The sequence below is a fragment of the Elephantulus edwardii genome, unplaced genomic scaffold (genome assembly GCF_000299155.1).
Source record: "Elephantulus edwardii isolate Elephantulus edwardi_28Jun2011 unplaced genomic scaffold, EleEdw1.0 scaffold00011, whole genome shotgun sequence".
Lineage (NCBI taxonomy): Eukaryota > Metazoa > Chordata > Mammalia > Macroscelidea > Macroscelididae > Elephantulus > Elephantulus edwardii.
This window is the reverse complement of record NW_006399761.1, coordinates 3,235,273-3,261,364: the sequence shown is the minus strand read 5'-3', so window position 1 is coordinate 3,261,364 and position 26,092 is coordinate 3,235,273. Positions and strand designations below refer to the sequence as shown.

The 26,092-nt window shown below is 38.3% G+C and overlaps 1 protein-coding gene across 1 annotated transcript in view; it reads left to right on the top strand.

Annotated features, from left to right (window-relative positions):
* EXOC6B (exocyst complex component 6B) overlaps window positions 1–26,092 on the top strand; it is a 534,006-nt gene that overhangs the window by 101,413 nt on the left and 406,501 nt on the right. Inside the window, exon 6 of the mRNA XM_006880883.1 lies at window positions 1,016–1,220. Within this exon, the coding sequence (XP_006880945.1) occupies window positions 1,016–1,220 (205 nt within the window). The remainder of the gene's footprint in view (window positions 1–1,015; window positions 1,221–26,092) is intronic.

Sequence of the window (26,092 nt, the reverse complement as noted above, 5' to 3'; positions counted from 1 at the left end):
ATCGCTCTAGACTCCTGTGATGACAGAAATACCTAGTCACATATCTCTTTTAAACAGTTTTCTCCCTCCTCTGTTTCAGTGCAATATACATTATTGAACCCATCTTACTCAGTCTAACAACATTATATTGATCATTATTTTTTAAGAACTCTTTAGAAGTAATGATAAGACTGTGGTTTTCATTTGTATTTCTTAACAATTTTACCTTTCTGAAGATGTATTGGCCATTTTCTTTTGTTATGTGAATTATCTTTATTTAAATAATTTATTAATATTCTTGTATATGCTGCAAATAATCTTTACTATTTTGTCATTTCCTCTTTATTCATATTGTGTTCTGTTTACACATGACATTTTTATGTTTACACATGACCTTTTTAATGTTTTTGCATAGTCCATTTCATCAATCTTAATTTTATTCTTCCTCTTATGTTGTAGAAGTTTTTTTACCTATTAGATAAATGCTATTTCTTTCATTATAATGAGCTGTCTTTCTTGGTTTCTAGCTCTTACCCTAAAGTTGGCTGTGATTGGCTAACTTTTAGGCCCTGATATAGTCCTTTTTTGAGAGTTGTTTTTCCCACTCTATTTTTTTGAGAAGAATTTGCTAACATCTTTCCCCTGTTAAAACTGAATTCTGGATTTGGTAATTAATTTTACAGAGTGATTGCTTTGTATGGAGATAGTTTTAAAATTTCTTCTCATTTCTTTGTATAGTGAATGCTATTGGTAGATTTTGGAAAAATTTTCTGCATTATTAGGTTATAATTTTGGATCTAAATTACTAAACTTTTATATTTATTTTAATTTTAAAGAATTTGAGATGATTAAAAGTCCATTTTTAATAATTTGAGATTATTAGATATCTAATCCAGAGATGTTCTCATTACAAGTTAACATTATGTTTGTCTTAATGTATACAGTAAAGAATGCAGATTTGAGCTTTAGCCTGACACATATATTTGTGACACTGTAGAATCTTTCCTGGGGCTAAAGGTCATCATTTTTTTTGTAGACATTATCCAGCACTGAAAACCCTGGAGCACCTAGAGCACACCTACCTGCCTCAAGTGAGCCATTACCGCTTTTGCAAGGTGATGGTGGACAACATCCCCAAGCTTCGGGAGGAGATTAAGGATGTGTCCATGTCTGATCTCAAAGACTTTCTGGAGAGCATTCGCAAACACTCCGACAAAATTGGAGAGACGGCCATGAAGCAAGTAGGTTTTGGGATTGGTCATTGCCTTTGCAAATACTCAGTTAAACATAGGTTTTCTTTCCCAAGTATCTTAACCATTGCTTTTCTTGTCATTGTAGGAAAGTCCTTTATCTTTAGGGGGACCAGTTCATCAATTTTATCATTTCATGCTGGATATTTAGAAATATTGTTCAATCATGATGGTTTATGCTGTAGATTTGAAGAGTTTTTAAAAAATACTTTCCTTGAGTTTGGATGTGATTTGAAGCCTGGAAGATTTTAAATTTTCTTTCCACTTAATGATTCAATCAGTAAGAGTGAATGAAAGCAACTAATTAAACTAATTAAGAAATACTGTGAATTATGATTATATTATCTCAATATCAAGAAAACAAAGATTCTCGCCACTGGGCTGATTAGCAGCATTGTGATAGATGGTGAATAGACAGATTATAAAAAACTTTGGTTTGCTTGGCTCCACAATCAACTGTGTTGGCACCAGCAGCCATGAAATTAAAAAAAATGTATTGCGATGGGTAAGTCTGCTGTCAGAGATCTCTCTAAAGGACTGACGAGCAATGATGTCAGTCTGGAGAATAAAGTGTGCCTTATACAGGCCATGGTCTTTGCAATCACTTGAAATGCATCAGAGAGCTGGACAGTGACTAGGGATGATAGAAGGAAAATTGATGCCTTTGAGCTGTGGTGTTAGAGAAGAGTTTTGAATATACCATGGACTGCTAAGAGAAGGAACAGGTTTGACCTGGAGAGGGTTAAACCAGGCTGCTCCTTGGAGGCAAGGATTCTGACGCTGCATCTAACATACTATGGACATGTTGCAGGGCAGGACCAGTCGTTGGAGGGGGATGTCATGCTTGGGAGCGTGGAGGGACAGCACAGGAGAGGAAGATCCTCAATGAGATGCATTGATTCAGTGACTAGGGTAATGGGGGTAAGTGTGTCAGAGACAATAAGACTGGCACAGGATAGAGTTTAGGGCTGTTGTACATAAGGTTGTTATGAGTCGCAAGTGACTTGACGGCACATAACAACAACGTGATTATATCAGGCCATTTGCTTTTCCCTATAAATGAAAAAAAAAATATTACATATCTTTAAGTAAAACCCCTTATCCATCTGACCAAAGTCCTAAAGAACATCTGAATTTCTTTTGTCACTAGAAGTAAAAAAAGTAAAGTAATAGTTATTTTTAGTAGCAGTACTTTTGGAATTTAAGTCACGTTGATTTTGTTAAAATTTTTCAGTGTACTTGATTATGTAGCTCCCAACAATAAATAAAAGTTTAAGTTGTTTATGGAAAATGAGTCTTTATTCTATAAACAACTGTGTTCTTGAATAGGTCATTTATAATTCTCATCATCTGTGACAAATAAGGGCATAGGCTATATTTGGGGTTATATTTTTTTTTAAATTTCTTTATTCTTTTTTGTGTATGTACCGTCAAATTGGATCTGACTGGTACAGGAGGCGATTGTTCCTTCATCTTCAGCAGAGCATCTGGTGGATTTGAACCGCACACCTCTGGGATTGCAGTGCAGTTTCCTACCACTAGGCCACCAGAGCTCGCCTGGGGTTATATTTTAAGAATCAACCAACTTGGTAATCGCTATTCAAATATCTCTTTGGTTCTGCAAAAGTGGCTTAAAAAAAGTGGCTTCCGATTACCCTTTCCTAAAGGAGTGTTTCTGTTCTTTTTCTTCTTTTAGTCTTGTCAGTGTTACACTTTATAAAGCTCAGCATTTAAAAATAGTTGATGACAAACTTCTGATAGAAATATATCATGTCTTCTTGTAATGTTGAAGTAACAAAACTATGCATTGAAAACATAGTTTCGTCCTGCTGAATGGATTTTGTGTATAGAATGTGTAAAATGTATAGATTTTGTGTAAAACAAGCTTGGGTATTCTGGTTGATTAATGGTTCATAAATTTTCAAAATACAGTAGTATAATACAAAATCTCATTGGATGCTTCCTTTTTAAAATTACTTTTCTAGGTTATGGCTTGAGAAAGTAACTTTACTTCCTTTTTGGTGAAAGAGGATTTTATGAATAATATCCTTACTCAATAAGTAAGATTATTAAGGCATGATGTTGTTATGTGCCGTTGAGTTGCCTGTGACTCATTGCAATCTTATGTACAACAGCCCTAAACCCTATTCTATCCTGTGCTAGTCTCATGTCTCTGACACACCTACCCCAGTCACGGAATCAATGCATCTCATAGAGGGTCTTCCTCTCTTGTGCTGTCCCTCTACCCTCCCAAGCATGGGGAGAGAAATCATTTCATTTCAAGCATTTCAGGTTAGACTCTGAAGTAGATTTAGATCACTTTAAAATTAACTTTTCTACTGTGACATTCATTTGGTATAAACAATTAGCTGTTTGCCATGTTTTTGTCATATAAAGAAATGAAGCCTTTTGTGAATTTGTAACTTAATTTTTGTTATGCCTATGAAAAATAATAGTGCCTCAGGAAAGAATGGAAATGGAATTTCACTCTGTCCTTAAGAAGTGAACAGTTTTGTGAATAGTACATGGTCTCTCACAGTCCTCTCTTCCTTCCATATGTAGAACACATTTATTCCTGAAGGGCGGCAACCAGTGTCTTATCCAGTTAACACAGCCATCTAGTATTTTCCAGTGGTGCTCAGTTCCCTCCATCAGATCCAAGTGTAGTCCCTCACACACTGGTGACCACTGAACTGAGTGTCTCTGATATATAGTGATAAAAGTGAAATAGGATAACCATATTATGAAAACTTTATTGCTCTTGTTGTTATGTGCCATTGAGTCACCTGCAACTCAAGTGACCTTATGAACCAAGCTCTGAACCTTGCCCTATTCCAAGCCAATTTCATCATCCCCAGCAGATGTAATCCCATTTCTCCAGTCACTGAGTCAATCCATCGCACCCTGGGTTTTCATAGAGGGTCTTCTTCTCCTGCTCTGCCCCTCCGCCCTTCCAAGCATGATGTCCCTCTGCAAGGACTGGCCCCTCTTGGCCACATGCCCAAAGTATGAGAGATGGAGTTTCAGAATCATTGCCTCCAGGGAACAGCCTGGTTTCACCCTCTCTAGGACAGCCTTGTTTGTTCTTCCTGCAGTCCACCATATGTTCAACATTCTTCTCCAGAACCACAACTCAAAGGCATCGATCCTTCTTTTATCATCCTTAGTTATTGTCCAGCTCTCAGATGCAGAGCAAGTAACTGCGATGGCCTGGATGAGGTGCACCTTAGTCTGCAGACATCATTGCTCTTCAGTACTCTAGAGTGGCCTCTGACAGCAGACTTGCCCAATGCAATTCATCTTTTGATTTCCAGACTGTGGAACCAAGCAAAGCTGAAGTTAACTATCTCAAATCTCTTCTGTCTTGAAGCTGCCAGTTGGCAAAATGGTGAGAATCTTTGTTTTCTTGATGTTGAGATTCATTCCATATTGAAGACTACAGTTCTTGACGTTCTGCAGCAAATGTCATTCTCACTTTCAGCAAGCAAGGTTGTGTCATCTGTGTAACATAGGTTGTTGATGAATCTTCCTCCAATTCTGGTGCCACATTCTTTCTCATAAGTCCTGAATGATCTGTTGTACATATAGATTGTAAAGGTATGGAGATAGATCCTTGATGCACACTTTCCCTTATCCTGAACCATGTAATGTTTACCTGCTCTGTTCTGACTACTGCTTCCTGATCCAAGTACAGGTTTTGCATGAAAACAAAGTGTTCTGAGAAGAAAATTATGGAAAACATCTGGTATTCTTTGTTCACAGCAGAGTATGTGTTTTTCTTGGGTAGACACTGAGAAGTTTCTCTGACTTGGCAGTAGGAGAAATTCCTTGCCGAGACCTGGTTGCTCTAGAATGATCTTCTTTGCCCATTGCTCCCTCGGGATGTGACTGTACCCCAAGAGAGTTCTTTCTTTTGTGTCTGTACACATTCATTCCATTTTCTAGCAAGGCTTCTGAGGCCCAAGTTTCTAGACTTCTTATATTCTGTGTAGTTTTAGTTTGCAAACCAGCCTGTTCTTCTCCGATTTTATTTTTTAATGCATCTCTTAGCACCAGCAGTCAGGAAATCAAAAGCGTATCGCGATGGGAAAGTCTGCTGTTAGGGACCTCTCTAAGGTACTCAGGAGCAACAGTGTCTCTCTGGAGACTAAGGTGCGCCTGATACAGGCCATGGTATTTGCAATCGCTTGTTATGCATCAGAGAGTTGGACAATGACTAGGGAGGACAGCAGGAGAGTGGATGCTTTTGAGCTGTGGTGCTGGAGAAGGGTACTGAATGTACCATGGACTGCCAGGAAAACAAACAGATTCATCTTGGAGAGGATTAAACCAAGCTACTTCTTGGAGGCAAGGATTCTGGGGCTTCGTCTGACATACTTTGGACATGTTGCCAGGAGGGACGGGTTCTTGGAGAGGGACATCATGCTTGGGAGGGTGAAGGGATGGCGCAGGAGGGGAAGACCCTCTATGAGATGGATTGATTCGGTGACTGGGGTAATCGGGATGGGTGTGGCAGAGGCGGTGCAGTTGGCGCAGGATAGAGCAGGGTTTAGGGCTGTTGTGCATAGGGTCGCTATGAGTTGGAAGCGACTCGACGGCACATAACAACAATCGTGAATTGCGGTGTTGAAGAGTGTTGAGTATCCCAGGGACTGCCAAAATAGCCAACAAAGCTGTCCTGGTGGAAGTGCAAGGATGGTGAAGCTTTATCTCACATTCTTTGGGCATGTTTTCAAGGAAGGGCCAGTCCTCGGAAAAAACCATCATGTTGGGAAAGGTGGAGGGTCAGAGAAAGAGAGGACGACTTTCAGCAAGATGGATGGACACAGTGCCTGTAACAATGGGCTGGAGCATGTTGGAGATTGCAGAGATGGTCTAGGATAGAGGAGGGTTTGAGTCTGTTATTCTTGGGGCTGCCATGAGTTGTATTGAGCTTGATTGCTCCTAACAACAAGAACATGACCAGGAAGAAGATGACATTAATATGGTGAACACCTAGCTAGTTCTTTCAGAACCTACTATTAGAGAGCCTACAAAGATAAATATTTCATATAACTTGCTTTTTTCCCTTTTGTTATTTTTATTTATCATTTCCCTCCTGGGTTTACCTTCTAATTTAATAATTTATTTTATCATTGAATGTTACTCTTTTGACTTTATTATGAATATATATTTTAGAACAGTAACTGGCATTAATAGAATGTGTTCTTCTTCTTGTATTTTTCTTTTATCATCGTAATTTAACTTTTTTTAGAACATTTGAAGTAGTATTCTATATATTTTTAACTGAGATAATGAATTTGCAAGTTTAATTACTACTGGTAGGGTTTGGACTTGTCTAGAAATAATTTAGATAACTTGCTGTGTCTTGATGGACATTTATCTCTTCCTTTTTCCAGACCCTGTTTCTGCTGAGTTTATAATCTAAAATGGCTTCTTCTCTAGTTTTATTAAAGATGAAATACTACTTGAGGATATTCTGAAGGATTTGTAGTCTGTCCAGTCCTCTGTATTGAAGGTGTTCTGCTGTCTCTGGTTAAAGATGTTGCTAGTGAGCTCTTTACTCTGACTGCATACCATGCAGAATTCTAGGATAGTCCCAGGATTCCCAAGCCCCATTATTTTGCACACTCCTATAATTCCTTTTATTTGCAAGTCTCTCTGATCTACCTGGGTGAGCTGCTCTGAAAATAGGTCTAGCAGTCAGAGACAGAAGTTAGTGAGATTGAAAACTGCAGCAGGTGCTCCCTTTTTGTTCTTGAAGAAACGAACTCCCATTTTTGAGGAAAGGGACATATGACAAAAAAGTGCATATGACATTTGGGACCTGAGAGTGATACCTAGAAGAAAGCCCCCAAGAAAATAGGAACCTCAATCCTACAACCAGAATGAATAGCTTAGAGCAACCCTGTAAGAGGGACCAAGCTCCAGGTGAGGCTGCAGCCTGTCAACACCTTAATCTCCACTTGGTGAGCCTTTTAGCATCAGGTCCAACAAAGACATCTAACTATGAGATAATTGCTTTTGGCTTAAAGCTGTTAATTTCAAATTAGTGTGTCACACAGCTATCTAAAACTAATGCACTTTTTTGTGTTCATTTTCAGTAGAATAAACTTTCACCACATTGTATCTTTGTTTTGCCTTGGAACTTAAAAACAATGCGATATGGTGGTTTAAAAGACTGAATCGTTTACCTCTCCTCCAGTATAATGAGTGTCTATAGAAAGATAAGAAAATGCAAATATAAATATTAGTATAGAAGTTCAATTCTTGGACAGAATCTGATGAAGATCTTTAAAATTGTCCTTTATATTTCTGGGCATGTTGAATTTCAAGTTAGTCATGTTTTATTTTTTTAAAAATCATACTAATTGATGTATTTGCTTTGCCAGTACTAATCCTGTGGTAAGTGGACTTTGACTGTAGAGAGTAGAACTGTGTTTCAAGTGAATATGAAAACTTTCCTTTCCCTCCCTTACCTTCTCTTAGGTGTTAATTTCCCAGTATGCTCCCAAATATTTACCACTTTAGCATGAAAGGATTTTATAAAAACAGTATCTAGACACATTTTTTATTGATTGTGGACTATTTTTTGCTTTTCCTGTTGAAATGGGTCATTGGAATTCACTTATTATGCAGTTGATTTGTACCAAAGGGAAGTTCTGTGTTTCTTATTTTGATTAGTTTGCCTTAGGCTTTGTGAGGCTAAATAGCATTTGTAATATAAACATTCGTGGCTAGGTTGATTCTTGTGTGAGACCCTTTAACAAAGGGAAGAATTTATTTACTTTTAAGATTCTAATTTGCTTTTGCCAAATTATACAGGTCATGTAACTGATGCTTAAGTAAGGAACTGGGTACCTGTAAGAGATGGTGGTTCACAAGTAATTTTCCTTTCGTAGGTGTCTTTAAACAAACTAATGCTTGGGTGAAATTTATTGTCAATATGATTCTTTAGACCCTTATATTTCTTTGGTTAAGCCTTGACTTGTGCAAAATGTGCTCTTTATTTATTATGTATGACACTTTTTTTTTCTCTATAATTAATTATATTTTATTAATTTTCATAAACATTTACAGAGATTTTGGGCTTCCACTCATTCATTGTTGCACTATTCTCTCTACCCTCCTCCCAGTTTGTTCTTGTCCAAATGCCACAGTGCTTGTCAAAGCCAGTTCTGATTAATCTTCTTTGTCAGTGTATCCTTTGCCATTCCCTATCACTCCTCCCTGAGAGAGACTTCACCCTGAGTCATAAGGAAAAGGGGACGGCGTATTCTCTTAGCTACTTCCTGCTGAAAAGGGACGCTGTGGGTTTCAGGGTGAAGATCTTCTCTCACTACTCTAAAGGGCCCCTTTGGCAGTAGGAAACACATAGACTATTATGGAGATTGATTTTGGAATTCAGATGCACTCTTATTGATTGTGCTTGGCTGTACATGTACATATCCTTCAAGATGTATCATGGGGGTGTTGCAACCTAGAAGACTTTATCAGGTCTTTACTTGCAGAAGGTGGATACTAATGGACACTGACTATTTTGCCATAATTATTTAAAAAAAGCACCCCAAATTGAAATGATAAAGTATAAGCTACATTTTTTTAGGAAGGGTAAATTTGTGGAGAAAAATAATTATTCCCAGTCTTTGGTATTAAGTAATGCTATTTGGGGCAAAATAATTTGCAGTGATGCTTTAATGTCAGTGAGAAACCAAGCCCTCGATCTGTTTAAATAACCAATTCAGACCATTGAAATTAGTGAAATTAAATTGCTCAGGAGACTTGTTTGTTTTTTTTTTTGGAAATTAGATTTTGGGCTTTTAGCCTTTTTTTTATGGACCTCTCCAATAGCTGCAGAATGCATCCTGTCAATGAGTTTCTATTAGTGGATTGAGCTGTGTACTGAGGCCACTAAATTTTCTCCTTTCTTTCTGTGCTGATGATTCTTGGTATGAACAGGTGAGTTCACTGTGTGCTGTATGTTGTTTCAAGGGCCTCTAGACTCCTGCCACAAGTGCGGAATGTCGTGTGAAGCCAGATTTGAGTTTTGGACCTCATGAGATCCCTCCAGGAAGCCTTGTGATGCGCCCATGGGCATGGTGGGGCTTTGACTTGCCCTGGAGGAACCCAGTGGAGAATTCCTGGGATTACTCTGCTCCTAGGAAGTATGTTAAAGTTATCTGTCCTCCACTAGATGCTCTCTTGACTGAGCACAAATGTTTTATCAAAATTATGCTTTGGTAATGGAAAAGTGAGGGGGGAAAGTAAGGAAGAGAAAGCAATATGCAAACATTGCATTCAAGGAGGCCAGAGTAGTGGATGTGGAATGGTCTAGAAATGAGAGCTCACTTGTGTTTTCTGTTGCTGTTCTAGATTTCCTTGAGGAAAGCGTTAGAATGAGCAAAAGTAATTCTTTTAAAATAATTTTTATTATTTTTTTGTGTGTACTGTCAAAGACGTATTTTGATGGGAAAGTCTGTAGTTAGAGACCTTTCTAATGTACTGAAGTGCAGCGATGTGTGCCTGATACTTGCCATGGTCTTTGCAATCACTTGGTATGCATCAGAGAGCTGGACAATAACAAGGGAAGATAGAAGGAGAATTGATGCCTTTGAGCTGCAGTGTTGGAGAAGAGTATTGCATATACCATGGACTGCTAAGAAAATGAACAGGTTTGTCCTGGAGAGGGTGAACTCGGGCTGCTCCTTGGAGGCAAGGATTCTGACGCTGCGTCTGATATACTTTGGACATGTTGCAAGGAGGGACCAGTCCTTGGAGGGGGATGTCATGCTTGGGAGGGTGGAGGGACAGCGTAGGACAGGAAGACCCTCAATGAGATGGATTGATTCAGTGACTGGGGTAATGGGGATAGGTGTGTCAGAGATAGTGAGATTGGCAGAGGATAGGGCAGAGTGTAGGGCTGTTGTACATAGGGTTACTATTAGTCTCAGATGACTCGACGGCACATAACAACAACAGCAACCACTGTCAAATCAGATCTGACTGGTAAAAGAGGAGATTGTCCCTCCTCCTCCAGCAGAGCATCTGGTGGATTCAAACTGGTCACCTCTGGGATTGTAGAGAATGAGCAAAAGTCATTTTTAAGGGGTTCTGGTGATGCTGTCATTAAATCTTTCAGCTGCTAACAAAATAGTAGGTTTAAACCCACCTACTGCTCTGTGGGAGAAAGATCTGACAATTTGCATCTGTTTTAAACTCCAAGGGCCAGCTCTCTGGTCACCGAATTAGAATTGATTTCATAGTAGTGGAAACGTAGTTGTTAGCATGATGCCAAAAGAATTTTATTACAAATTTCTTTTTTTATATAGTAAAATTCACTGTTTTAGAGAGTGGGGCAGGGTAGATGAGTTTTAACACATGAGTGGATTCAAATAACCATCATCAGTTCCCCAGATTCACTTGTGCTTTCCACTTGTTTGTAGTCAAATCCTCCCTCTAGCCATTTTGTTCTCCATATCTATTACAGTGCCTTAAGAAACAAAATCATATAAATAACTCCTAAGTATCCACAAAAGAGCCTCTTTTACTTAGCATACTTTGGTGACTGATCCTTACTTTTAAAATAATTCAATTCTTGTTGTGGAGTAGTATTCTATTTTGAGAACATGTCACCTTGTATATTTTCCCCTACCAAGGAATATCATGGTGTTTTTAGCCTTTGGTGGTTGTGAATAAAGACACTATAAGCATTCAAATACAGATGTTCAAAGGTTTTAGGGTATTCAGAGAGAGGACTTACCTCTAGCATTCATTCAGGGTTTTACAATTTTGCCAAGAAGTTGGTTTTTATGATGACCTGTCTTGGTTTACTTATTCTCATACTATTAAATTAATGTTTCACATTTGCACAGACTTACAAAGCATGATTTGTAAAAAAATCTTCACCAAACACTCATAGAGCAGTTAGACTGAGGAGAGTGGGAGTGGCACCTAGAATTAGAAGGAATACCAGCATTGGAAAAAAAAAGCAATACAAGTTTGGGAGACTGGACACAGGAAAGCAGAAGAGGAACCCATGGGCTCAAGAAGTCTTTGTATGTCCCGCATCGGGAATAAAATTTATAATGCAAAAAAAAAAAAAAGAAGTCTTTGTAGATTCTGCTGATCCAGTTTTCTACTTCTCTTTTTTTTTAACTGAGATTTTAATGAAAGTTTATAAAGAACTTGGATTTCCATTCATTCACTGTTGTACATTTTCCTCCCTGCCTTTCTCCCCGAGTTAGCTTTTTTCCTTTGGAAAAAAAAAGTGTAGAAAAATGTCTGCTGAATGCCTTTAAACTATAGTCAGTAGTGATACGTAGTGATACTGTTGATGAAGCAAAATGAAGGTGAATTTAAGTAGCAGCTAAGAATTGGTTGACTAAAATGTCTAAAAAGAACAAGACAGTATGTAGGAGCTGGGAAGAGTTAATAGCTATACAAGGAAAATGGTTAGTTTTAAATAATACCAAAACTATCATCAGTCTCTTGATTATGGTGATAGCAGTATACTTAAGTATTTGTAGCAAAACATAGGACTATATGCTGAAAATGTGTAAATTTCATCACAAGCAAATTACAAGTAAATACTAAAAGGTACTTGCTAACATTTAACAAATAATTTTTAAAGAGTCTGCATTTTTTCTTTTTTAAAAATTTGTTTATTTTACACTGGTTTACTTACAAAGTTCATGTACGCTGTTTTTCACACCAGATCTTTATCCTTTCCTTTACCCACTCCTCCCTCCACCTATTAAAATTTTTCTTGATAAATGTATGCAATACTCATTGCCATCGAATTAGAACCAACTCAGAGACTGTAAATCATGCAGCAACTGATTGCCCATCTTTTTCCTGAGGAATCTTGGTGGAGTAGAACTGTCTGACTTCGTGTTGGCAGTGACTTCTTTTCCCAGTAGGCTACCTGTTGTTGTGTACCGTTGGGTTGGAACTCATTCATAGCCAACCCTTTAGTGGTTTTTCAGAGGCAGTTAACTGCACAGGAGGAGTTTGCCCATCTTTCTCCCATGGAGCTGATCATGGATTTGAATTGTGTGCCTTTGGGTTGTCACTCTGCCCCCAGAGCTTCCAAAAAACCTCAAACACACACACACACACCCCCTCCTACATGAAGTAGTATTAGCAAAGGTTGGGGAATATACTAGAAACCTCTCCTTAGAATTCTCCTTATAATTTACCCTAGATATGAGTCAGTTTGAAGCTTTGTTTTTTACAAACTTAAAACAACAACAACAAAATCCTCTTATTAGCCTCATGTTAGAATGTGTGAAGGTTGGTATTTTTTTTATTAGTGTGTGTGTACCTTCTAATCGGTGAAGGTTGGTATTTTAATTGTTCTGTTTTGAACTTTGCAGGGTCATAGTTTCACCATCTTAACCCTTCCCACCATATATTGTTCATCTGTATTTTCCCTTATATGAATTTCTCTCTACTGGTCTCCTTTCTTTTTGTATAGGCTATACCTGGGTTGTGAATGTCTTGACTTCCAGGCAGCTTTTAATGCAGGGCTTCAAACCAGTTCCATCATGGCTAAAATACTAACACAGCAACAGACTGGAATTTTGACATTTTGTGTGATTTGTCATGGTAACTAGGACAGGAGAAATTACGGTTGAAGCCCTGGAATGGGAGAAAGGATGTAGTGTTCAGAGCATCTTTAAAACCTTACTCTACTGTTGCCTAAATTTGCCCTCACTTTGAAACATTTGTATCAACCTATTTACAAGGAATTATTCCTCAGTTATCCTTACTTGCTGTGGTGCAAGCTTTTAAATCGTTGAGAAGGCTTCATGCCTTTTCTTGCACCAACAGCTCATCTTGTCTCACTGCCATCCATTTGGTTGCCACTCATAGCAACTCTGAATTTGGTACCCAGAAGGAACCCATTTGTGTAGTGTAAACCCTTATGTGTGGGACACATTGGACATATCATGTCATATGTTCAGACAACAAATATGTAACATATTTTCCAGCTAATTGATAGATTTTATTCTCCTGCCTTAATGGAAAAGTCCCTGGGTGACCCACATGGTTGAGCACACAGTAACAGCAAGAAAGGTTAGGTTTTGAACCTCCCAGAGGCTTTTCAGACGACAAGCCTAACGGTCAGCTTTTGGAAGGTCACAGCCCTGGAAACACTGTCAGTTGAGATCTACTCAACTTCGTGAGTTGCTTAAGTCAAAATCAGCTTCATGCAACAAATAACAATGTCTTACTGAAGATGTTTTCTGTTCTGGTAATCATAAAATGTAACAAGAGTAAGAACTATTGGAAACATAGTCACTCTTGTTACACTTTGTACACTAAACTATGCAGAATGTAGTATTTCTTTTGTACTTTGTTGATTAAAATGCAAAGAAACAGACTTAAAAATAACAACAGCAAATGCAGAAGTTACATGTTCACTATATAATGGTAACCAACACCACAGAAAGTACAGTCAGAGTGCTCCTTGGAGGCAATGATAATGAACTTTTATCTCTTATACTTTTGGACATGTAGCTAAGTGAGGCTATTACTTGGAAAGGAGCCTCATACTTGGAGTGCTGGAGGGTCTTTGAAGAAGAGGAAGACCCACAATGAGATAGATTGACACAGTGACTGTAGTAATGGGGTCAGATGTGTCAGAGAATGAGGATGACAGCAGGTCAGGACAGGGTTCAGGTCTGTTATTCAAAGAGTCCCCGTGAGTCATACTTGACTCGAAGGTATTTAACAACACTGCTACCACCTAGGGAGTTGTGGTGATTTAGTGGTAAGGGGTTGATATACCAACTCAAACATACTCTGAATGCAGCAGCTTTTTCGTGAGAGAAAGATGGGCAGTCATATCCTGTGCAATTCCCTGCTTCTGAAACTTGCTGGAGGGCTAGCTCTGGGTCATTTCTGACTTGATGGTGTATAACAGCATCAGCTTTTCTGATGTGTCTATAGTAATTCACACTGCTAAGGCAAAAGTTGAGCATCTCTGGTAATTTGAATCTACCAGTGACTTCCAGGGAGAAAGATGGACAGTCTTTTTCTGTTTGGATTTATCTCCTTGGAAGCCTGTGCGCTAGAACCAGCTCTATGGCTGTGAGTTTAAGTGAGTTTTGAATAACCACTCAGTAATTGTTCTTTCTAGGTTTATATACTTGGAGAATTTAGGACCTTCTGACATTTGGACTGAATTATATTGGGCTGGAATATTTGTTTCTGCATTAGAAAGTGAGCGCTCTGGACAGGATAAAATTGCATGTGGACAGGTCATTACAGTCAATTTATTTTTTTTTATTTGGTAATTATACTTTATTTTATTGATTTATTAGTCTACAATTATAACATTTTCCTTCATTCTACCTGAGTTCCTAAGTATTGAAATCTTAATAAATATCTTAAACTGTGGCTCAAGCTTTACAGAACTTTAGCTACAGTCAATTTATTTTTAACTCATATACTCCTTTCTTGTCTTGAGGAGAAGCTGAATAAACCAATACCAGTAAAGCTGAAGATTTTCAGTGAACATCATTTATTTTGAGTTTGTAAAATAAGTTCTGTTGAAAAGTTCTGACTACCTTCTGTCATAATTTTCTAATTGGACATTGACAGTAAATTTAGAATGGCTTTCGGCAGTTACTTTTCTGTGTGTACATTACAGAAGGAAAAAGAGTTCTCTGGAGAGTGTAACAATTGTTTGAGGGAAAGAAAAGACTTTGTAATGTTTTTTTGCATATGTATATGTATATGTATATGTATATGTATATGTATATGTATATGTATATGTATATGTATATGTGTGTGTTTTAAATTAAGAAATAAAACTGTACAGTAATAATATTGTTAGGTACCATTGAGTCAGTGGTGACTCATGTTGTTGCTGATTGCCTTTGAGTCGAGCACTACTCATAGCGACCCTATGAACAAAAGGCCTGAAGCCCCTCTACAACTATCAACCTTTATCAAAGTTCATAAATAACAGATTGAAACCTTGCCAGTCCTGCGCCGTCCTCACCATCTTTGATATGTGCTGAAGCCCATTGTTAGAGTCACTATGTCAGTGTGCCTCGTTGGTGGGAGGCGGGGGTCCTTCTGTTATTTCGCTGACTCTACTTTTCCAAGCAAGACGTCTTTCCAATTACTGGCACGTGCATCTCCTGACAACATGCTCATAGGAGGAGGAATATGAAACAAAGTTTAGGAATTGCAGATATTTGAGAGCTCTTGTTTTTAAAACAAGACTTGAAATGCAGCAATTAGAATGCTCTGTCTTAGGAAACAGCCTTCTGGAGAAAGTGAACCTTCAATCACAGGACACCCACTACTAGGTGACAGAAAGGGCCAGGCAGGAGTGCAGAGGGGAGGGCTTCTTCCAGCCAGCTGGGACTGCAGGAAGGGGAACTGAAGACACTGACAGGCCCCATCCAACCCAGTGCACTGTCATGTGCAAGTAGTCATGCAGGACTTGGTGATGATACACTATATAGACATAATGTAATTTGTTTTTGTTGTTAGAACATATAAGGCTTTCAATACAGAGTACCTCCATGGATATTGCAAGCATTTTGATGTTTTATTGCTTTCTTATTACTTTGTTGATTAAGTCTATGATTGTGTCAGTCCATCTTGTTGATGGACTGGTCTCTACTGACAACCTACCCAAAGTATATAAGCAAAACTTCTCCATCCTTGCCTCTCATGAACATCCTACTGAAATTTCTTTCTTAGATTTATTTAAGACGAAGTAAATATAAGTTCTAATGGATTGTTTTTGCATAACCTGTTTGGGGAGGTACATGACACATTGGAACCAGATCAGCATTCACAAATACATCAGAGATGCTTCATGAGACTCATGCAATATTATTCAAAATGGGTGACCCTGGAGGACATTATGCTGAGTGAGGTATCTCAGTCACAAAGGGACAAATGCTATATGGTGCCACTGTTGTAGAATGAGGCTGGCATTGGGGTGGGGGTAAGACTGAGAAAAACTGGATGAAATATGTTTACGGCATTGAAGTATTTGGGGGAGAGAATAGTCTAAAAGTATTATATTTGAGGGCATTATTTTTATCGTAGGAGTACGCAATGAGGGTTGCAGAGTGGATTATATTTGGGGGTAGGGGGTGGAGTTTGGGGAGGTGCGGGGGGGGGGATTGTGTACCAATGAGGGAGTTTTTCTTTTGCTTTTCAAGGAGAGGAGCAAACGGGGGAGGGGGGAGGGGTTTGTGCGGGGAGAAGGGTGCAACAATGAATGAATGGAATTCCAAAATCTCTGTAGATGTTCATTGAAATGAAAAATAAACAAACTAAATTAAAATTTAAAAAAATGTGTGTGCTCGTCTGGAGAGCAGCGGGGTATCATCAGTTTTCTTATGGAAGAGGTGTAGAGTCTTTGTATATTTTGGAGCTGACAATTTAGGAACAATCAAGTCATCCCTAATGTGTGTTGGTGTTTGCATGTGGAGTTGGTGAGGTAGTGATTTTACTGTTCTTTCAGCTTATGCTTTAGTAAAAAAGAAAAAAAGAAATTCTAGTCAGTGATAACTTGCATTTGGTTTCCACATACAAAGAAAAAGTAAAGTGTTTTTGATGTTTTAAAGTTTTATTTGTAATTACTGCCCTTATGTGCTGTTAAGTCACAGTCAACTCTTAGTGGATCCTCCAGTGGGTTTTCTAAGGCTGTAAATCACATAGGAGGAGATTGCCATCTTTCTTTCATGGAGCAGCTGGTGGATTCAAGCCACCTGCCTTTCAGTTGGCTGCACAGCTCCTTCCTCAGTAGGTCACCAGAGCTCCTTCAGATTTATAGTGGAGGATGAAATAATTTTTCTCAGTATGTGAAGTTTATACCTCTTCTCTATAAAACCCACTTGACATTTGGCTGGTTTGTTGATCTTAGTTGTTTACTCTTAGAACTAGATTTTCCTGGTGGTACCACAGGAGCTTTCAGCCTTCACTGGGCTGTTAGCTGCCTGGATGGTCTTTCTAAAGTTCTGTGTCCTCATAGCTCTGCTCTAACAACTGTACTTCTGTGTCTTGATGACTAGAGAGAATGCGTCTTCCATGCAGCCAGCAGGATTAGCAGATGGCTTTGCTGAACCCCAAAACATGCAGCTTCCCCCCTACTTTGACCCCACAACCTTTCCCCTTGTTGGCAGTGTGCTGGTGTTGACAGTACTCCTGGTTCAGCTAGAGGTGAAAGATAATTGCTTGTGGAGCAGCGGCTGGGATGGTATGTATTCTTGCAGCAGGCACCCTCATCTCCATCGCCAGGCAAAGCTTTGGGTCTGGTGCACATTTCAAAGCATGTGTTAAACTTTATGTGATATTGATTAAACTAGAGGGCTCTGGGCTGAATTGGCAGAGCCCCACAGCTGCATCTGCCAAATGGGAAATACTCTACTACAACTGGAAGGGCTGAAATCTGTCTCTTTGTAATGTGCAGGACTGTGAAAGGAAAGGTGACTCTGGACATGTGGATATACATTGCTCAGAGAGCAGGAAGTATTGTTTAGAAAATCTTTGTTATTATGGCATTTTAACAGGAAAGAGAGCCTTTTCATTTTCCTTCAAACAACAACATCAACAATAAAAGCCATATGGAAGTACAGCTTGCCCTGCCATGTGCATCCCATCTCCCTGACCATCTCGTGTTTGTTAAAGCACCTTACTAGGATCTAAGACCAGGAGATGAAGGAATCATTCATCTTCTGAAGCATGGTCACTTGTTATATGTTGAGCAGTCAGCTCTTGACTCCATGTACAGCATGCTGAAAGCCTGTACAATCTGCTGTCATCCTCACAGTCTGCTGCACTCAAGCTCGTTGTTGCAGCCACTGTGTAGCCCATCCCATTGAGGATGTTTCCTTTTTTTGCTGTCCCCTTCTTTTCCAAGCATGAACTCCTTTTTTGGGGACTTGCACCGCCTGATAATGCACCCAGGCTATGGGAGGCACAGTATTGCTATCTTTGCTTCTAAAGAGCTTTCTGGTTGTGCTTCTTCCAAGTGCTTTAAATTGTCTTCATTTTCTGCAAGAAAACTAGTGTCACTTGCCCATTGCAGGTTTTTGTTGAGTCTTGCTCCAGTTCTGATGCCACGTTCTTCTTCTAGTCCAGCTTCTTGAATTATTTTCTCAGCATAAAAATTGAGTCAGTGGGAGGGGAGAAAAGTGCAACAGTGAAAGAATGGAAATCCAAAGTCTCTGTAAATTTTCATTGAAATTAATACTAAATAAAAAAAAATTAGAATGGTGAAAGGATACAGTCTTTCCTAATTTTAAATCGTGCATTATTCCCTTGTTCAATTTGAAGTACTGATTCTTGATGTGGGCTCTGCAAGAACACAATCAGGTATTTTGGAATTCCCATTCTTCTCAGTTATTCATAGTTTATTATGATCCACACAGTGAAATAACTTTAAAGCATCAATAAAACATAAGTAAATTTCTTTCTGGTATTCTCTGCTTTTACCAAGATTCATCTAATATCATCATTGATATCCCTCTTTTCATGACCTCTTCTGAATCCAGCTTGAATTTCTGACAGTTCCCTGTGAATATATTATTCAGACCATTTAAAAATAATCAACAAGATTTTACTTACATGTAATATTAATGATATTGTTTGATAATTTACACATTCTGTTGTCACCTTTTTTTTTTTTGATTGGTCACAAACATGAATCTCTTGCAGTCAGTTGACCAGGTAACTGTTAGTTCCAGATCTCATGGCATAGACAAGTAAGCATATCCAGGGCTGCATCTGTTTTTTGAAACACTTCAGTTGATGTTCTGGCAATTCTTTTCAGGATTACAAAGTGCAGAGTAGATACTAAATAGTAATGAAAATCTGCCACAGTTGAACTATGTATTTAAATAATCTGACTAAATATTGATATCTTTCATCACATTTGTTTTCCTCTAAGATTGAAGAGTAGACTCTATGCTATGTCCTTTTAAAAACATACACACACACACACCCACACACACACCCACCCACCCACACACCCACACACACACACACACACACAACCACACACAAAAAAATACACACACAAAAACCCCCCACAAACCAAAACCCACAAACCAACACAACAAAATAAAACCTTGTAGTGCTGAAGGCTTGTTGTAGGATGTTTTTTTCATCTAGGTTATTCATGAGACCAGGAGACATAACTTGAACAACTTCTAGGCAAAAGCCTATTTATAGAAGACCCTTGATTAAGAAATAAGTAAGTTTTTTAAGTCTTTCTTTTATAAACAGTTCCAAGCCTTATACATAGTGCATTTATCCAAGGAATACCATCTCAGTCTGTATTGTGCTTATGTATTTTCTTTGATGTGTCAATATTTTTGTTAAACCATTTTTTCTCCTTCCCCCCTATACTTCTCCATCTTTATTCTTTTGAAATGAGGTTAAAGATGGTGCAGAGAAAGAGAAGAGAAACTGACTTTGAAACAATTTATATGCTTTCCTCTGATATTAAGCCGTTGTCTCAGCTATGAAGATAAGCATTTTTAAAGAAAATTTGTAACTTAAATAGTTTTCTAAAAAGAGTAATCTGAGAGTTAATAATCTTTTTTTCACTTTCCTAGTGCCTTGATTAGATGGACTAACATTTGCTATGAAGATATTAATGTTTACTTCATATAAAATAAGCTTGAAACCTAAGATTCCATTTAGCTTCCTCTCTTGGGCTTTTTAGACTCCCCCCCCCCCAAGACTATTTTATACACAGGAAAATGCAACTGGAATGTTAATACTAAATTCCAGTGAATTTTAATTCTTTCTAAGGATCATCTTAGAGTTTGAAATGACTGGAAGAGAGCTCCAGCTTTTGGGAATTGTTAACATTTCTTATTTTATTTTTTTAAAAATTCTTTTTCTTGGGGGGAGGGCTGGGCGGGGAGAGAAGTGCAGCAATGAATGAATGGAAATCCAGAATCTCTGTAAATGTTCATTAAAATTATTAAAATAAAAAAAGAAAGACAAAAAAATTATTTTTCTGTACTGTCAAGTCAGATCTGACTGGCACAGAAGGATATTGTCCCTCCTTCTCCAGTGGAGTATCTGGTGGGTTAGGACCCATGCACCTTTGGTATTGCAGCGCAGATTCTTGCCAGGAGGCCATGTGGGCTCCCTGGGAAGTGTTACCATTGTTAACTGATACCGACTGTTGGAGAGAGGAAGAGGAACATTCTGTATCATTTTTTTTGTGCAGTAGAAGCCATAAAAGATAGAAAAGAGGAAAAATTTGGAATGTCAATTTCATAGTTTCTGTTTGACACTTTACCTTACTAATTTGGGATATATATATATATATATATTTGGTGTAATTACTTGATCACTTGATCATCATCCAGTTGCCCTGATCAGAGCTTTTAATTGCACATGTGTCTCAGGTCCTTTATAGGGGGAGAACCCCCTCCTTACTTGAGTCCCCGATATGCAGTTACAATCTGGCATCGTGGTCCGTTGTTGGTAAGAGGGTGGACAGAGAAGGGATGCAGCCTCCTCAGGGCAGGGCACTCAGACCATGGTTGTATTTGCACTATTTCAGGACTTCGCTGAATCCCTCCAACAAGGACAGGTCACTCTGTGTAGTCGAGCAGTCCAGTAACTGCCTGATCTCGTAGGTACAAGGCCCCAGCTATTGAGGCTGTGGATTACCACGTGAGGAGACCTGGCTGGCCAGGCAGCCACGCTGCAGCTCCCCCAGGGCATCTCTGTGCACGCAGGCATAGAGGGCAGGCAAACTCAAAGGCGCTTCTCCCTTACTAATTTGTTTCAGTGTACAGAATACTATTCATGCTAAGTAATATTCTGAGAATTTAGGTACAGTTTATTAAAAAAATAATTATCTTGTGATTTATAGCTTATTCTTTCAACCAACAAATGCTTACAAAAGAAACTATTATATGTCAACTAGTGATACTTGCCATTGAGAAAAAGAATGCAAGGGAAGGAAGGAGATGTAGCTACTTATTTTGGTTTGAATAAGGTTTTGGTCTTACGTTGGAGCTGTTAGTAGAGAGACAAGTCCTTGGAGAATGTGATCATGTTTGGTAAGAAAGGGTCAGTGAGGAAGAGACGTGTCCTCAGTGAGGTGAATTGACACAGGTGCCAGAGTGGGTGTAGGAAAACAGCAAAAACCTGGTAAGCATTTTATTTGTTGGTTGCTATGATGGCACTTCACAACAATAGCAGTGTTCAGTCTTTCAGTGTTTTTTAGTTAGACACTTAAAAAAATGTTGATATTTCCAAGATGTTTTGGTTCTCTTATCAGCTGAAACCCCTCTTCCTGTTTGAAATTAGGCTATCTTTGGGTGGCAGCACTTAATATTTCTACTGCTCTAGCACCCTAGGTTCTACTGTGATGGGCTGAATACAGTGACTCCTTTGAGATCCAGTGGGCTGCTCTGTCTCTCGGTGTCATAAATTTGCTGCCTTTGACTGGGTACAGTCTCACCACTTTTCTATTGTTCCTTTTATTGGAAAACATTAAACTTCTCCTTCTCTGAAAGATTTCTGCCTTACACATGTTCTAGCTTTCTGTGAAGTAAATGGTTTTGGTTTTTGAGTTTCTCATAGAATTTTTAACTAGTGCAAAACCAGATACTACAGCAGGTCACCAAATAATATCACATTTTGTTTTTTCTCTTTTTCCTTCCCTCTAGAAAGTTTGAGCATAACATAGGCCATAAAAGTTGAACCAGTTTAAGTGCTTGGATGACAGAGAGTGAAACAAATTGTGCAGTTAACCAAGAGGCCACAAATCTCATCTCTGGCAGTTCAAATCTGCCAGTAGCTCTGAGGGAGCTTAAAGATGGGCATTCTCTTCTCATTAAGTTTTTAGCCTACGGAACTCGATGGAGGCCACTGTGAGTCGGACAGGCTCCATGCCAGTGGATTTGAGTTTTGTTTGTGTTCTAAATTAGCAACGGAGACTAATACTGTGTCCATGAAGTTGCTGAATTGCTTAGAAAGACTCATTCATGATTTGTTATTAATTTTTATTAGTAACAAATTGTGCTCAACTACAGTCAATGATTCAATAGTAGTGAGTGACCTTTTTTGTATTTCCTTTAAAGATACGGAACTGTATGAAGTTTTGTCAAGGCATTCAAAAGAAAGAATCATTGAAAACCTTATTAATAAAATGGGAATCTCTTTTCAGAAATGGTGACTTAACATATTAACTAATATAAATATTGACAGAGCCTGTGAATAGAAGAGTGATTGAGTGTAATATAAAAATGCAGTAGTCTTATTTATTTTTTTGTTCCATGCAAATTAAATTATTAGAATATGTGTAGAGGCAACGGATAGGGGAGAAAGAAGATCCTCCATCAGTCTTTTTCATGGTCTCTGGCAAAAGATATTTGTTAATTAGAACCTTGCTATCCCTAGTTATCACTTAACCCAGATGGTGCTCAAGTGATAAAAGATTACTGATGATATAAAACATCTGTTTAGACATTTTGTGGTGGTTATTGGCATTTTTATAAAGTAGGTCACTGGGTTCCTCCCCCCAGAAAGTGTTAGAAGAAAAAGCAATTTATTTGCACAGCTGGCTATAGATAGAAACTTAGTGATATAAGTCAGTTTGAACTCTAGGTTTTTAAAGAATTCATCTCTGTCTTCCTGCTGTGAAGAATTAAAATTAAATTTTGACTGAGACAGAACAGGAATAAGAAATTAAGCAACACTTCAATAAATGTCTTATATTTTTGGATATTCAGTCTCTTTAAATGTCCCACAAAACACAGATACTTAAACATGAATAAGCTGTGTCCTCTATTTATTTGTGCATTATGGGTAACATGGGAAAGAAGGTCAACCTTGTTTACAGTCATTGTGAACTTGGAAGTGGAGATCATAGTGTAGGGACAAACAGTAGCCTGTAAGAAGACATGGACGTGAGTAAGGAGCCTAGCTCGGCAGGTCGGATTTTGCCATGGAACTAGGCATTGGAACATGTCAATTGATGGCCATTCCAGAGTCAAGCAATTGTAAGATATGAAATAGAAGGGTTTTATCATTTGCTACCTAGAGAAATAGAGTGAGATAGACAGACTCTTACTGAGATACAAAGTGGCTATGGAGTTATGTGGAGAGATTGAGATCAGTTACTTTGATATTGAGGCTTTTAAGTCAATGGATGTAGAGATATAATTCTGTTAAGTAATAATAGGATTCTCAGTCAATAGAAATGAAAAATATAGACCTGTTTATCTACATGTTGGTTTTGTGCTTGACTTTGGAATCAACTCGTAGACCACATAGGACAGAGTAGATCTGCTCAGTAGCATTTCCAATGTAATATTCAGGGGAGCAGATGGCCAGGGCTCTTACCCCTCAGATTAGCAGGTGGGTTTAAACTGTGAAACTTTGAATTAGCTGAAAGGTAATTAACTATCCCTTAACCGTTAAACCACCAGGACACTATTTTCTGTATATATGAAGTAATGAAGTGTCTAGATTTTCTATTATGACTTCTTCATCTGTTAATAATGCATTTACTGACTGATCTCTGGCATATGAGAACATTTTCCCTTCTCCTGCCCTGACCTCTAGGGTCATAAAGAAGAAACCTTTATCAGTATCTTTCAGTGAATATTTTTTGAGACTGATCAATTTACTCTGACAAGGAGCCCCTGGATCTTTTCCTGGAACCCTTGTCAGCGTTATAAGGGTTCTAGTTATGGTTGAGGGAGGAAAGTCGAAGGTCTTGACATTCATTAAGTAAACACCTGTTTTTAGATTGGCTCCCATTCGTTGATGATGACAGCTATGTCCCACTTAGAGACCCTTTATTTTCCCTTCTATTTAGAATAAATGCCATTGTTTTGCTATGGCAAGGGAGACATAGTTGTTTGTAATGAACTCTGAGGGTCTCATTGTGTCTTAGGTCTACTTTTAACCAAGTCTCTGTGCGCTTCACTTTCCCCATTCTCACTTCATCAGATTTGAGAAGCCAGATGCCAAAATAAATGTGCCTCCTACTTTGCAACTTTGAGAGTTTTAGTTGTTGGTTCTTCTTTTGAAACCTTTGATATTGTAGCTTTGTATTCCCCACCTCCTTTTTTTCTCTTAAATCAAGGCTATTTTAGTGGCTTTTTATTTTTGTTTTGAGGAACATTGCATTGTTTTACTTAATGGGTTTTTTAATTGACATTTTAATGAATGTTTACAGAGACTTTGGATTTCCATTCATAAATTGTTGCACACTTTCCTCCCTGCTCCCTCCTTTAGTTCACTTTTCTCTTTGAAAAGAAGAAAAAAATTTTTTCACTGTTCTACAGTTTCTCCCGCCCCAATTCATTTTACTGTGCAGCTCTTATTCTGGAATCTTATGCATATAATACCTAATCATATATTTCTTTTAAACAGTTCTTTCCCTCATCTATTTCAGTGCAGAATTCATTGTTTATCTCTTTTCTTAGGTTTCCTCCAACCTCGATGTCACTCCTGTTTTACAACTGTGGCACTGTGCAGTATTTGTTGCTTTTTTGTTATTTTGGTTTTTGTGTGTGGGTGCGTTTGAGATATTTCACTCAGCATAATGTCTTCCAGGGTAACCCATTTTGTATAATATTTCATGAGTTACTTGTTTTTCAATGCAGCATAATTTTCCCTTGTATGAATATACCATAGCTTCTCTTTGTTGATGAGCATTTGGATTGTTTCTCTTTACTTTTGTGAACAAAGCAGCAGTAAACTTGAGTGTGCATATATCTACTTGGGTTCTGGTTTCTTTAGGGTATTTTTTTCAGTAGTGGAATTGCTGGGTCAAATGGTATTTCTATTTCCAATTTTTTGAGAAAGCACCATGCTGCCTTCCATAGTGGTTGCACCATTTTACACTCCCGCCGACAGTGAACAAGGGTTCCAGTTTCTCCACAAGCTCGCCAGCATTTGTTTGCTGCTCTGTTGAATTTTGCTATTGTTACTGGGGTGAGATGATACCTCATAGTCGTTATGATTTGCATCTCTCTTGAAGCTAGGGATTTTGAACACTTCTTCATGTGTTTGTTTATTATCTGACTGTTGTCTTTAGTGAAGTGTCTGTATGTTCATGTCTTGTGCCCATTTTTCTATTGGGTTGTTTAACTTGTTGTGGTGCTCGAGTATTTTGTAAATTCTAGATATAAGTCCCTTATCAGACATGTCATTATCAAATATTTTTTCCCAGTCTGTGGCTTCCATTTTTGCCCTGTTGGAGAAATGTGCATAGGGATTTTATTCTTAAAAGGTCCCATTCATCTATTTTATCCTCTCCTGGTGGTAGATTTTTCAAGATGCTTGGAAGACTGATTATGTTGTAAATTAGGACTTCTAGAATTCTTCCAAGTTTTTCCCTAATGAAGTTTATAGTCCTTGGTTTTAGTCCTAGGTCCTTGATGTACTTTGAGTCTGTGTTTGTGTATGGAGTAAGGTGTGGATCTTGCTTGAGTTTTCTGCAGATAGTTTTCCAATTTTGCCAACACTATTTGTTAAAAGAGCTGTTATTTCCCCACTTAACTGATTTAATCTCCTTGTCAAAATCAATTGACCATAGGTAGATGGGCTGATTTCTGGGATCTCAATTCTATTCCATTGACCTCTTTGTCTGCTACTGTGCTAGTCCTATGCTGTCTTGACCACCATTGCTGTGTAGTAGGATTTGAAATAAATGAGTGAGATGCCTCCTACCTTGTTTCTTTTTTTAAGGAGTGCTTTGCTTATTCATGGCCTCTTTCCATTCCAAATAAAATTGGAGATTGCCTTTTCCATCTCATTGAAAATTGGAATTGGTATTTGTATTGGAATTGCATTGAATGTGTAAATTGCCTTTGGTAGTATAGTCATTTTCACAATAT